Here is a 15,168-nt window from a genome sequence, read left to right as displayed (position 1 = left end):
CCCTACATTCATATCATAGAATTTCAGAGCTGAAAAGAAAAATAGTGATTAAATAGTTTAATAAACTTGTTTTATAAATAAGGAAATTGAAACTTAGAGAATTTATGTCCAAAGTCACTCAGATGGAAGTACTGATTTTTTTAAAAACTGAATTTACTTATTTAATCTACTTAGATAATAAAGTATTCAACCACTTTTCTAAAAGGACTTCTTCACAATAAAATAATGATGAAATTAAAACTTTAAAAATAGGAAATATAGAAAATATGTGCTAAAGTAGAAATTTGGCCCCCAGTAAAAGATATCATTAACATTATTTTAGACGTTGGAGTGTCAGTAAATGTGCTTATTGGTCAGAGGACCATTTCAGACATGTTCAGAACAATGGACTAGCCTCTAGGATATGACTTTATTTATTAATCTATTTTTAATAGTAGTTGATCTTCTACATAAAACACTGCCAAATATTTGTGCTTAGAGTTTATTAGATATTTTCAATATGCTGGAGCTATTTGGCATTGCCAAGTAAAAATATATTTTTTAATTTGTTGGTTAGGCAACTGTTCCTTTGTAATAGTTTATTTCGGATGATTAATCATTTGAGACCTGCCTGTAGACATAGGGCACTGCATTATAAATCACATCTTATTTTCATTCATAGGGAATGAAATGATATTCATTTTTTGGACATGATTTATCATTTGCAGGTTGTATCTGCTATCTATGTAAGCTAGGAAAATGGATGGATTGTCTTATTAAAAATTCTTCACCTTTTGCTATTATATTTTCTGCATAGCCAGAGAAAAACCATGAACAGGGACTACTCCATATCCCAATATTAAGCTGTATTGAATTACTGATGGAAAGAAAGGTTACAGATGAGTTCCTTTGTTATCAGATAAGAGAAAAACATGCCAGCATCTGGACTTTTCAAACCATTTCATACAGCTGTCATTTGATTTTTTTTTTTTTAGGACACCTACTTACTATTTACATATACTGTGCCTTCTTTCAGAAGCATAGGGAGTAATATAGGTGTTATGCCTTGAGATCAGTTAAGTGTTCTTTTTTTCTTTTCATGCAGTTCCCTCCAGCTCATGATGATATGTAATCTCAAAGTTAAAGCAGTTGCTACTATTTTATGAAATGCCACTCTCACTGCCTGATATGTTCCTCTGTTGCCAGCCTGCCATTGTGAAAGGTGGTCACCAGGGCCCTTGTCACTGTCTGGTGACAATGGTAAGATGTCTACTCTAATCCTAAAAGGATTACTCAGATGAAGCTGTAAGGAAATTCAATCAAACATCAAGAGCAAATAATATTTGGGGCTTTTGGACCAGACCTGCACTGCAAGTTACTATCCTTGTCTTTGGCCACTTTAACTCTAGGAGTTGCAAATTCCTTGTATGCACAGTGGGGATTTAAAAAGAAAAAGCATCTCAGAATTGTTCTGAGGGTTGAATGAGCACTGGCATAAAGAAAAGCTTTCAAAATTGGTACTTATTGCTGGCATTACACATAAGGCTAGGGAAAATAATGTTAATCTAGCTGATTCTCAGACTTCCCGTCTGTAAAGTGGGAAATAATATTTCTGCAGAATTTCCCTAGAACTTTGGTATAATGTATATAAAACATTTAGCACAACATCGGGATAGAATAGGTGAATCAATCATTTTGCTACACCTTCCAACCTGACTCTACAATATTTCTTCGGCCTTTTATTTCCTAAGCATCACTGTCAATTAGTATTTAGTAAACACAGTTTCAGCAGATGATTCAGAGTAATAGTCTGGGGACGTAAACAGGCAGTACAATGTATAATTAAGACCATAGATAACCTAGGTTCTAGTTACAGCTCTGACACTGACTAGTCTTCTCACCTTCACATTATAGGACTTCTTTGTGCCTCAAGTTCCTTATCTATTAAATGGGAATGCTATAGTGCCTATCTGGTCAGATTGTTTTGAGAATGGAATAAATGAATAAATGAACTTGCAGCTCCAGTAACATTTGACAACCATTAAGTGCTAAATAAGTATTTGCTGTTATTATCTGAACAGTCCAAACGAACCCTGTTCAAATGAGCACACACACAGGCACGCAGGCACACATGTGCTCTTGCATCATAAATATATCTACCGTGGTTGGCTGAGGTTAAACAAGAACATATAATCATATATTGAATTTAGCTGAGAAACCAGTTAAGAACTGTGTATAAAGTGGATTCTAATAAGATAAATTATTTTTCATTATTATAGGGAGGATGAGTATTATATTGAAGACACACCAATTTATGGTAACTTAGATGATGTGGTCCCAGGTAAGTTTTATGTTTCCAGAAATTATATTTATCTACAAATTAATATCCCTCCCCTTACTCCCACAGCATTTTGAGGTGGCTTATTTTTGGTTGCAATCACATTTAAACTTCCCAAATGGCAACCATAAATTCAACAATATTTAGCATTTTATTTAGTATATATTTCCAAAGCTACATATTGTAAATTGTGTTGAAATACTCAGTGTAAGTCAACATCCTGTTTTTCTATATTCTCTTTGTTTTACTCTGGAAGAAATGTGAATACAGGAAGACCCTGTTACTATGAATTTTGACACACACAATTCTATGAAATAAAGCTATTTCTAGAACAGAAAATAGCTCAGGAAACAGTGCTTGGCACTGTCTACAAAAGCAAATCTACGCTGAATAATCTGGAACAATGAACACGTACTCTGTTTCCTGTATTTTATCTGCTCAGGTTAAGTAGAGAATCTAGGGCTACGTTGAGGGCAAATGGGGAAAGAAAAGAGCTACATCGCCACTGAGTGGGTTATATTTTTTTGTTCTTAGGTAACAAGTACTTTTCAATTCCCAGCTTCCCGTATTCCTTGAAACATCCCAACCACTCCAAAACAAAATGACACTAAACTCCTTAAAACAGATAACAATGATCTGATCCCAGAGCTCTGATTAGAGAAGCCATAAGGGTAAATGCTAGTATTTAACGCCATCCTGGCCCTACAAGTCCTTCACTTAATTCCTGATAGGAACGTTAGGGGTTAACAGAGATTTCCAGGAATGGACTAAACTCTCTGAATCTCTGTGTATCAAAACACCATGCAATTCTCCTAAAGTTAGGAATGTGAGACTACTAAAGGCTTCAAGATATTATTTAATCTTTGTCTTTCCCTTCTTTGTAAAGTGTCTTCTAGTCTCTATACTCTGAGAAATCAAAACGACTTTTTAGGACTATCCTATAATTTGCCCTCCTGTTTCACCTTGCAGAATTGTGGTACCCACCTATAATATCTGAGGTTTCAATTCTTATGTACTCTGGTGGTGCAAAGCCCACCATGTCTGCAATTTCTGTATCTAAGGGAACACCCGTGCCACCCCACAGGCTCTGATTTAGTAGGGCCAGAATATGGTTTAAGAATTTGCTAGTTGACAAATCTCCAGGTGATTGTCATGCATGTTTTCCATGGACCATTCTTTGAGAAACATCACTCCTCTGTGTTGCTTTTCAGAAATGGTTGAATGATTATAAGATAACTTGCATTATACTAGTAAATGTATCTTTCTTTCTGTGGGATCAAAGTGGTGCAATCCACATTTCTGTCAGGTGACAGGCCATCCTACAAGTCACTCTTTCTCTCTTTCTTTTCCCTTTCATATAGGCCTATCTGGGGGGAAAGAAAGGGATGGATAATTTATTATGCACGTCCCTACAGGATGAAATGAGCACAGGTCTGCTGGCTGTTGCACAAAAACTCTAAGTACTTAGGACCAGCATTTCATAGTTCCATACCCTCAAAACAGCCTGGCTGAACTGTCACTGATATATGGGACAAAAGTCATAATCTAAACATTCTTTTTCAAAAATAGGACATAGATTTCGAAGGGGCACATGCACCCCAACGTTTATAGCAGCACTATCAACAATAGCCAAAGTAAGGAAAGAGCCCAAATGTCCATCAATGGATGAATGGATAAAGACGTGGTGTATGTATATATACAGTGGAGTATTACTTGGCAATCAAAAAGAATGAAATCTTGCCATTTGCAACTACGTGGATGGAACTGGAGGGTATTATGCTAAGTGAAATTAGTCAGAGAAAGACAAATATCATATGACTGCACTCATATGAAGACTTTAAGATACAAAACAGATGAGCATAAGGGAAACAAAAAATATAAAAACAGGGAGGGGGACAAAATATAAGAGAATTTAAATATGGAGAATAAACAGAGGGTTACTAGAGGGCTTGTGGAGGGGGGATGGGCTAAGGGGCATTAAGGAATCTACTCCTGAAATCATTGTTGCACTAGATGCTAACTAACTTGGATATAAATTAAAAAAATAAATTAAAGGGGTGCCTGGGTGGCTCAGTTGGTTAAGCGTCCAACTCTTGGTTTTGGCTCAGGTCATGATCTCATGGTTCATGGTTTCAAGCCCCACATCAGGCTCTGTGCTGACAGCATGGAACCTGCCTGGGATTCTGTCTCCCTCTCTCTCTGCCCCTCCCCTGCTCGTGCTCTCTCTCTCTCTCTCTCTCTCTCTCAAAAAATAAACATTTTTTAAAAAGTTGAAAGAATAAATTAAATAAGAATTTAAAGAAACATAAAAAAATAGGACATAGGTTTTAAAATGATTCTGAGTATGGGGTGCCTGGGTGGCTCAGTCCATTAGGCATCCGACTTTGACTCAGGTCATAATTTCACAGCTCCTGAGTTTGAGCCTTGCATCATGCTCTGCACTGACAGTGTAGTGCCTGCTTGAGATTTTCTCTTTCCCTTCCTCTCTGCCCCACCACTCCAAAATAAATAAACTTAAAAAAATAAAAAATAAATAAAATGCCTTTAAGTAAAACTTCTCACTTATGGAAAGAATTGCCAAATTTCAATCATCAGTGCATGTGCACTATACTGTGCCACCACCGTGCACCATTTGCAGTCGTGGCTAAATAGAACACATGGGATCTCTAACATCTAAATGGTAGTTTAAGTTGAGCCTGTCATGTCCTGCAATGGCATAAATTAATATGATCTAGTCTTTATCCTAAGTGACCTTCTTTTGTCTTATTGGTAATGCTGCAGGGCAAAAGACTTCTCCACATTCTGAACCATAAAATGGTTTGTGCTTCCTTATTTTTTGCATCTCCAAAAAATGACAAATCAAATGACTCTTGGGGGTTTCACATTTACAGCTATATGGTGTTTGGGTTGTGTATTTTTATTGGCACCAGCATTTTTCATTTTTCCACTGTAAATCATGATCTTTTCAACTCATCAGAACCAGTGGATGAAAATTGTTATGAACAAATGAAAGCACGACCTGAGAGATCTGCAAATGAACTGCAAAAAGCCACTGCACCTGCACAGGTGAGCTTTGTTTTCTGTATTATGGATCAACCTCAGCCTAGATCACAGCACAGCTACATGTTTCAAGAACACAAAAGCAGCACATGCTGATTCACACCTGAAGCAGCCCGAGATTTTACAGGCTGAATCAACGTCAAATTCTGGGACCTGAGCTCTAAAGGGAACCTCAAAGGCAAAGCAAACAGTGCTCAGAAACACACTTGAAAAGTCAGAATTGTGTACCATTACAAAGGCAATAGATTGAAAGGAAAAGTGGTTCTCTTCTTAGTCAATGAAGCTTTTTCTTTCAGATTGAAAAAAAATTATGTGCATCACAAAGATAAATACAAAAGTTGGCACATATATAATGCTCAAAAGACCTAGATGTCAGGAATTTATGGGGGCAAGGGGAGGAGAGGAGGGCATAGGGAGAGGCGGGAGGACGGAGGGAGAGAGAAAGAGAAAGGGCTTTATTTAAAAGATAAATGAGCTGGATATAAAAGACCATACTTCTATTTTATAAGGCAAATGAGTATAAATTTTAGTATATTTTCTATGGGCGTGGGCTAATAGCAAGAGATTTTCACATAGCTTGTATAGGGTTAGGCAGGACAAAGTGTAAGCAGGAACATATGAAAACCCAAGAAGAAATGGATAGTTTTTCCCTTTTGTACCACAATCAGTTCAACCTCCTCAGACATAGCACTGACTTCATCAAAAGCCATTCACAATTCTTAGTCTACATGCTGTTGACATGTCATAAATTTCAGTTAAAAGAGTTCTTTGTCCTCCCAGATTTTGTCTCTTCAATTTTGTGCTCTCTTGCTACTCTCTAGAAATTGTCATAGGCCCAGCACTTCCAATGCAGCTATTATGTGTCAGACCTTATCATATGTGCTTTACATGCATTATCTTCTTGGAGTCTTATGAGGGAAGCAGCATTATTTCTCCCATTTGACAGAGGCTTGAGAAGGATGAAAAACATGTTCTAAAGTGCTCAGATACTACATACAAAGAGGATCTAAACTTAGTCCTGTATAACAGAATGTATTCTCCTCCCTAAGATGGGTCATATCTTGTAAACCTCCCATTAATACAGAGTTTTTCTCTTTTTCCTTTTATGAATTAGTTAAGAAATCAGAATTCTTGGAGTTTTTAAGAAACCAAGATGTGGTAAGGTTTAAGCAAAATGTGAAATCATCTTCTGATGCAAAACCTGTTACCCGATGCTAAATTAAGAGTAAATTTTTTTTTAATAAAAGGTAGGAAGAAGTGCATATTGGGGTGCCTGGGTGGCTCAATTGGTTAAGCACCTGACTCTTGATTTTGGCTCAGGTCACGATCTCACAGTTGTGAGTTCGAGCCCCAAGTCAGGCGCTACGCTGACGGTGCAGAGCCTGCTTGGGATTCTCTCTCTCCCTCTCTCTCTGCCCCTCCCCAGCTCATGCTTTCTGTCTCACTCAAAATAAATAAACTTAAAAAAAAACTTCATGTTATAATAGGATCTGCTAAATCCATAATAAAAAGAAAATCTCTCAAAGGTTAAAATATAACCACACCATCATAAATGTAGAGATTCAAAGCACCATAACTATAAAAGAACTAAAAATTCTTTTTTAAGTGTATTTATTTTGGGGGAGAGAGAATGTGTGTGTGCATGAGCAGGGGAGGGGCAGAGAGAGGGATAGGGAGAATCCCAAACAGGCTCCCCTCTGTCAGCATGGAGCCTGATGTGAAGCCTGATCCCATTAAATGGGAGATCATGACCTGAGGCAGGATCAAGAGTCAGCTGCTCAACTGACAGAGCCACCCAGGTGCCCCCAAAGAACAGAAAATTCTTAATAAAAGTTGCTATTTAGTACATATGAATTGTGCCACATCTGGCTTTTACTTAAGTGGAAATTGTGGCAAGTTTAAAATGCCTTTAACAGTCTGCTATTTTGTAAATGATATATTTAAAGACAGTTCTAAAGAGGTTAGCCTTTATTCTATTATGCCCTTCTCATAAATTTGGTTTCACAAATTAAATATAATTTCTTTATATTTGTTCAATTCTATTTTATTAGAATGATCATTATCATCAAAACCATTACCCAATTTGCTACTACAATACTTACTTTGTTAACTTTGGTCAATTACAAAAGCATAAGGAGCCTACAATATTATGCAGAAAGCATTACGGATAAAGCGTCTGTTGGAAAAAGAAACAAGCTCCTCGCCCTTTAAAATGATGTATACAGTTCAGAAGTTGTAATTTTAATACCCAAGTCTACCATTAACTAGGAAGAGATCATCAGGAAACCTAATAGTAAAAAGAGTCCACACAGTTCCCATATCCTAAAACACATTGAGGACCACAGTGTGAGCTTGCTCCTCTTCTCTTCATGTCACAGTTTCCCACTGATGTTGCCTTTCCCTCCTACGTCAAAAGTATCTACTTTCCTTTCCAAAGCCAATACCTTATTTATGCTCATGACCATTTCTCCTTTCAAGATCTTGCATCTTCAATTATTTAATTTGTCTCTATTTTCCATTTTTTCTTTAAAGGATCATTACTATTTACCTACTAATATGCACAAATCATCCCAATATTTAAAAACAAAACAAACAAACCAACAAAATTTGCCATCAACCTGTGTTTCTCTATAATCCCTAAACTGATTCTTACTCTCCTCTGCTGTGTCTATAGATACACATTCTTTTACTCCTGGCTATATAATTCCCACCCATCCACTCATCTGAAACCACACTCTGGAAGTCAAGTGAATCATTTTTAATTTTTTTTTTAAGTTTATTTATTTACTTAGAGACAGAGAGCACAAGTGGGGGAGGAACAGAGAAAGAGGGAGACAGAATCCCAAGAAGGCTCCACCTTGTCAACACAGAGCCCAATGTGGGGCTCAAACTCACAAACTCATGAACCGCGCTATTATGACCTGAGCCGAAATCAAGAGTCAGACGCTTAACCAACTGAGCCAACCAGGAACCCCCAGAAGTGACTCTTCATGTACAATCTGTGATCCTTTCTTGGGACTCCCATTTTCTGAATTCTTTAGCGCTTGATAAAGTTGACCAACTGTTGACTGGACATACATTATTTGGAATGCTTTCAGTTAAAAGTACAGAAACCAGATTCAAATGACTTTAGCATAAAAGTGAAATTACTGCCTCATGTAACTGGGAGATGTAGGGTGTATTTTGTTTTTGAGAAGACTGAATATGAGGACTCTCTCCATTTCTCTTCCCTGCTTCTCTTGGTTAATGACTTCCTTCTCTTCTATTACCAGTGGACTCTTCCACGGACTGGGCAAGCCATGGGGAGATCCAGATTTTCTTCCTCCCAGTATCAAGGAAAAAACACATTTTCTGTTCCTACATCTGTACATAAATCCCAAAGATGCCATATAATTAGCTCTGCTTAAATCACATGTCCATTCTTGGACCAACTTCTGTTGCCAACTTCTGTTCTGTGGTATGATTGGTTCCAGCCTGGGTCACATGCTTAGTCTTGCCCTAGGAGTGGGGTACAGCACTGTAATTGACAGCCTCTCTCGGACCAGACAGAGGAAAAGAGTTTCCCAAAGGACAATGGGGAATTTATCAAAGAAAAATGATAGAACAAAGTGCTGGACAGACAAAAAAGATATCCATCCCTTTGTATCACTGAGTGCCTTTTAGTTATTATTGAACATCACTGATGTCTCATTCTCTGTTTGGGCAAAGGCAAAGGAAGTAGAAGTACAAGGTGTGTGCAGAAAGCAGTAAATTGTTCACTTTCCCTGGAATACACTTTTGGGGAGGGGGCAGGTAGTGAGAATCAAAATAAAAAGGTGAAGTACAAACATGGAAGACCTTGAATGTCAGAATATGAAATTCAGATTTTATAGGCTAAAATTTTGGAGACAGAATGGGAAAAATATGAAAGTTGCACCTGAAGAAGACAATCTGAAGATAGCACACAGGCTAACTGGCAAAGGGAAGAGACTAGAACCAGGATACCAGTGAGGCAGTCATTGCAATTTACCAGGAATTACTATTTTAGGAACAAAAAGTCAAAGATACTAGAGAGGTTGCAAAGAGAACCATCTCTTCCACCTGGTAACAAAGATAAAACATGTAATTCTTAGCATGAAAATGGGTGCAACAGGGACATGCTTACCGATACATTCAAAGGTCTGTTAATCTGAGTGTCGCTTCCTTACTCCATGCTCCATGAATTTATATAATTTTGGCCTACTCTTAAAGGTGAATCCTTAATACAGAAATGTGTGGTTTATTCAATGGCTGTCCTACAGTTTTAGCCTACAACTTCGAATAACTATAATCCCCCAACTTATCTTTGGACAATGATTATAGCTTCCATATATATTATCTCTTCCGAACCCTGTGAGATAGGTACTCTCAATTTATAAGCAAGAAAATTGAGGCTCAAATAGTTTTTTAAAATTGCCCAAAGTCTCATGATCATGTTATAGAGCAGGGATTCAAGCCTAGGCTTTCCAACACCAAATTCAAGGTTTTGCCTTCAGCCTGTTTGTTCCCCCAAGTTTCTGCAGTCTTCTGTTTTTCTTATTCTAGTACTGACCCTGGTCTAGGCCAGAGAGGACCTCTTGGATGCAAATTAATACTCCAAGGACAACTTAAAATGAGCTCAAAGGGAATCTGGGGAAAGGAAGGCAAAGAGGAAATAAAAGGGGGAAGTTGGAAAATGTAATTCTTGCCAGATGCCACTCACATAAATGGATACTCTTATCTTTATACTTCTGAATCTTTATACTCCTGAATCTCAAAAGTAGAAAAATTGGGGACTTTTATGGGTACCGTCAAATCACCAGTTATTAAACATGGGTAAAGTACATTTTGAGGTTCATGAAATTCCTTCCTATCATGCTTGTTCCCGGTTTAACAAATTAGAGTATTGTCACTTGGTAAAAGCAACACAGGGCAAGAGCTACATAAGGTAAAGGCAGGGGGAGATGCACATAAAGGTCCATCTAAAATGTTCATGTCTATTTTGTGTATAAGAAAGAAATAAAAATATGCATACAAAAATCTCATCTCAAAAGTCTTGAGGCTTGAGTTGACTATTGTTTTTTGTTTTCATCCTAACTGCCAAATTTGGCAAAACAAGGTAGCCAGAGCCCAGAAAACAAGCTGCTTGTTTTTCATAGACCTTAGAAATCCCCAGAAGTCATCAAAGTTAAAGAATGAGCTAACGATAAAAAATTAACATGCCTTTCTTTTTAGACAACCGAGGAAGCACAGGTATTCTATTCCTTCATGGATCACAACTCTGAGGGGAAGCGCAGAAAGCCCAAGAAACAGAATACCGATCTGTCACACAAGGACGAAGAAACCCAGTTATGTGCTGCAGATGCCATCCTTTCTAACACCACTTCAGTAGACAACTTCCCATTTGAGAGCCAGGAAGTAGAGGAAAATGTTCATGATGACCCCATCAGACTATTTGGATTGATTCGTGCAAAGAGAGAACCTATAAACTCGCTGGACTATGATATAGCTCAGTAATCTGGCTCTTACTGGAAATGTTAAAGAAAATAACATGATTTGGGAGGGTGACAATCTACATCATTTGCTAATGGGATGGTGGCTTACCTCTTATCCACAGCTTATGTTCATGCACACCAAATGTAGTGCCATGAAAATTAGTTATTTGAATTGGCTTAACAAATGCCTAAGTAGTAAAATGTAAAACAAAATCAAGTTCGCCAACTGAGCCTAATAACAAAGTCACAATTTCACCAACAATGCTTAATACTCAGTGAAATAAAATTTAAAAAAAATTTTTAAGCATAAGTATATTCTAGAACATGTTGAAAGAAAAGTAAAAGTCACTTTTTAAAAGGCATTTTTACTGTCTCATCAATATGAAATACCCCTTAATTGAAAGAAATTTCTGATTGAAAGCCATGGGACATCAAATATATTCCTAATAGAAGTAGAAGAATCTTCTTAAAAAGTATTTTCCCCAGAGGAACTACCTTTATTACTTTTAAAAATTATTATAAATTTAATGCATGTCCCTTATAACAATAAACAACTATAACAAAGAATTTAGATATTTCACTAGCCAGAGATAATCACTATGAGCAACTTTCTATATCCCCTTCTAGAAATTTTTCTGGACATGCCTATGTGCATACATCCATTGTTTTGTTCTTTCTTTTATACCAAAGAAGGCAGTGATTATTTTATACATATTATTTAAACTTTTTTCACTTAATATATTGGGGGGTTATTTTTCTTGTTTTTTTAAACTATAACTAAATACAGTTACATATTATAATTTTAATGCCTGCATAGCAATTCACTGATGACATTAGAATTTATTTAAATAATTTGAAAGTGTATTCAGCTATTTTCCGAGTTCTGTTTTTCATTTTTACATATAATTATTGTAATGAGAATGCATCTCCACGTGTGTTTAAGTACTTATCTGACTTCGTCTTGAGGCTACATGCCTAGGAAAGGAATTGCTGCTCTAAAAGGTATGCATAGTGAGTCTCCATAGAACATACTTCTAAAAGGTCAAGAGTTTGTTCAAAGTATGTGTCCAATTTAAAATCCTGTAAGGCCCTCCAAAAAGTTATTTAAAAAACTTTCTGTTATCTTTCTCCATTTGGAATAGGAGTTTAACTGGGTTTCAAATCATCACTGACCAAGAAAAGTGTACATGTGGGCTGTCAGTCCTGCCCTCTGACCAGAGCTTCATGGATTTTATTCATTCTTTCTTCAATTCTATTGGGCTCCTACTGGTGTATAGGTACCAAGTTAGACATTGGTGTACAATGAGAGAAACAGAGAACCCTGCGTCCATGGAACTTACAGATGAGTAGGAAAGATGAGTATCAGCTTAACAAAGTATAGCTACTAGTAAAAAACAAATATTATTAAGAAAATAGAAGAATGGGAAATAATAATAGAGAGAGAGCATCTCTGAAGAGAACGTTTTAATTCTGAGAACTGAACAATGAGGAGCCGCCAATGTAAAGAGAGAGGAAGGAAGAGAGCCTGTTGTATAAGAATTCTATCCATATTTGGAAGTAACAACTTCTGTCAATAACTATTCCTATTATGAACTGGTAAAAAACTAAATGTCAATGCCAAAGTAAAATATTTGAAGTTGTCCATGCCATAAAAAATCCAAAAAATGTTAGTGTCTAAGGACAAAAGAAAAAAGAATCAGGTTTCTGACTTTAGAGAACCACAGAAACATAGGAAATAATAATTAGCAATGATATATTGACTTTAAATTTAATTTTCAAAATAAAATAAAATCTTTGTTATTGTATATGTTTATGTTACATTTCTGTACATAGCATGGTTCAGTAAAAATAAAGTTTGATTGTATTTTGGCAGTTAGTTTTTCCTACATCATTCACCTACATTATTCACTTAACCCCTAAACATATTTGAATCTTTTGCCTCTAGTTTATATCATTTGAATTCCACTCTATTTTGAGTTTTATGCATCAAATATACTTGATGACCGGTAATTTGGAAGGTTTTTAGCTATGAATTCAAATTCCCTAATAGATAAAAGATTATTCAAGTTTATCTATTTCCTGTTGAGTGAATGTGGTAATTTGTGTCTTTTGAGGAATGTGTCCCTCTCATCTAAGTTGTTAAATCTATGGCATAAAGTTGATAAAAATATTCCCATATTATCCTTTTAATATCTTAAATCTAGTGATTTAACCTCTCTTTGATACTAGGAATTTGCTTCTTTTTTTCCTCTTATCTCTCCAGTTAGAGATTTATCAATTTTATTGATTTCCTCAAAGAACCAGTTACTGTTGACATAATTTTTCCATTGTTTTTATATTTTGTGTTTCATTGGTTGGTCCTCTGATCTGTATTATATTATTTCTTCTGTTTATTGGGTTTCATTTGTTCTTTTTTTAGCTTTTCAAGGTGGAAGCTGAGCTCAGTAATGAGACTTTCTTCTTGTCTAGAATAGGCATTTAGTTTCATAAATTTCCCATAAATTTTGATATATTGTGTTTTTATTTTTATTTATTTCAAATATTTCTACTTTCCCTTTGATTTCTTCTGTGATCCATAGGTTATTTAGAAGTGTGTTATTTAGTTTCCAAGTATTTGAAGAGTTTCCAGATCTCTTTCTTATTGATTTCTAATTTAACTCCATCGTAGTAAGAAAACATATGACTTGAATCCTTTTAAGTTTATTGAGCTTTTCTTTAATGTTCAGAATATAGTCTATCTTGGTAAATGATGATATGCACTTGAAAAGAGTGCATAGTCTATTTTTGTTGGATAGAATGTTCTCTAAATGCCAATTAGATTAATTTGGTTGATAGAGCTTTTCAAGCTTTCTATGTCCTCTATATTTAAAATTCATTTTTATAGGCAGCATGTAGTTTGTTTGCTTTTTTAATCCAATCTGAAAATCTCTGCCATTTAATTGGGGTATTTAGACCATTCTCATTTAATGCAGTTATTGGTATGGTTAGGTTCAAAGCAACAGTCTTGATTATCTGTTTTCTATTTGTCTCATCTATTCTTCATTCATCTTTTTCCTCTTTTTGTGACTTCTTCTATATTACAGTTGACATTTAAACAATACAGGGGTTAGGAATACGACCTCCTCAATAGTAAAAAATACCCCACATATTACTTTTGACCCCCTTCCAAAAACTTAACTACTAATAGCCTCCTGTTGACCAAAAGCCTTACCAATAAACATAAACAGTTGATTAACACATTACTTTGTATGTTATATGTATTATATATATATTCTGTATTCTTATGACAAAGTATGTATGAAAAAGAAAATATTATTAAGAAAATCACAAGTAAAAGAAAATACATTTACAGGACTATACTGTATTTATATTTTTCTAAAAATCTGCATATAAACAAACCATGTAGTTCAAAGCCATGTTGTTCAAGAGCCAACTATACATTTGTATATTTTATGACTCTTTTTTATCTTTATTGTTGGATTAGTAGTTATAAGTGTGCTGTGTTATTTTAGTGGTTGCTTAGAGTTTATAATAAACATCTTTAACCTATCACAGTCTACACTTAAATGATATACTACTACCTTGGTATAGTATAAGAACCTTAAAACAGTGTACTTCCATTTCTGCCCTTCTGGCTTTTGTGCTCTGGGTTTTATTTATTTTATACAATGTTATTAATTTTTCCTTTAATAAGGAATTCTCCTCGCTATGTCCTTTAATAAAGTCAATTCTTATTTTCAGAGATTTAGGTAGCAATAATAAGCGTCTTCATGTTTATCTCTGTAGTTAATATTTCCAGAACACTTCAATACTTTTGTAGAGCCAGGCTTCTATCTAATACCATCATTCTTGAGCTAAAAGGACTTTCTTAAACTTTTTTTTTTTTTTTTTTTTTTTTTAGAACAGGTCTGCTGGTGATGAATTCCTCCAGCTTTTATGTATCAGAAAAAGTCTCTTTTTGCCTTCATTTTTGAGAGCTATTTTCTCTGGGTAAAAAATTTTAAGGTTTAGTTGGCTATATATTTCTCTCAGTAATTTAAAGATACTGCTTTACTATTTTCTCAGTTACATTGTTTCCAAAGAAATAATCTAGTGTCATATTTGTCTTGGTCCCTGTGTTACTTGTTAATTTTCTCTGATTGTTTTAAGATTTTCTTTATCACTAGTTTTAAACAATATTCCTTTGAGTAGTTTTTGTTTGTTTTTATGTGTCTTGTAGTAGGAGACTGCTTAGGATCTTGAATCTGTGTAATTATAGTTTTTACCAATGTAGACAAAAATGACTAATATTTCTTTAAA

The 15,168-nt window shown here is 35.4% G+C and overlaps 1 protein-coding gene across 2 annotated transcripts in view; it reads left to right on the top strand.

Annotated features, from left to right (window-relative positions):
* LOC115523398 (T-cell receptor-associated transmembrane adapter 1) overlaps window positions 1-12,741 on the top strand; it is a 38,597-nt gene extending 25,856 nt beyond the window's left edge. For both annotated transcript variants that reach the window (XM_030329410.1, XM_030329409.1), the window contains 3 exons: window positions 2,259-2,320; window positions 5,295-5,383; window positions 10,610-12,741. In XM_030329410.1, coding sequence (XP_030185270.1) covers window positions 2,259-2,320; window positions 5,295-5,383; window positions 10,610-10,891 — 433 coding nt within the window. In that variant the 3' untranslated portion in view covers window positions 10,892-12,741. The remainder of the gene's footprint in view (window positions 1-2,258; window positions 2,321-5,294; window positions 5,384-10,609) is intronic.
* Window positions 12,742-15,168: the final 2,427 nt, after the last annotated feature.

The sequence above is a fragment of the Lynx canadensis genome, chromosome C2, assembly GCF_007474595.2.
Source record: "Lynx canadensis isolate LIC74 chromosome C2, mLynCan4.pri.v2, whole genome shotgun sequence".
NCBI lineage: Eukaryota > Metazoa > Chordata > Mammalia > Carnivora > Felidae > Lynx > Lynx canadensis.
This window is presented reverse-complemented; position numbering and strand designations above follow the sequence as displayed.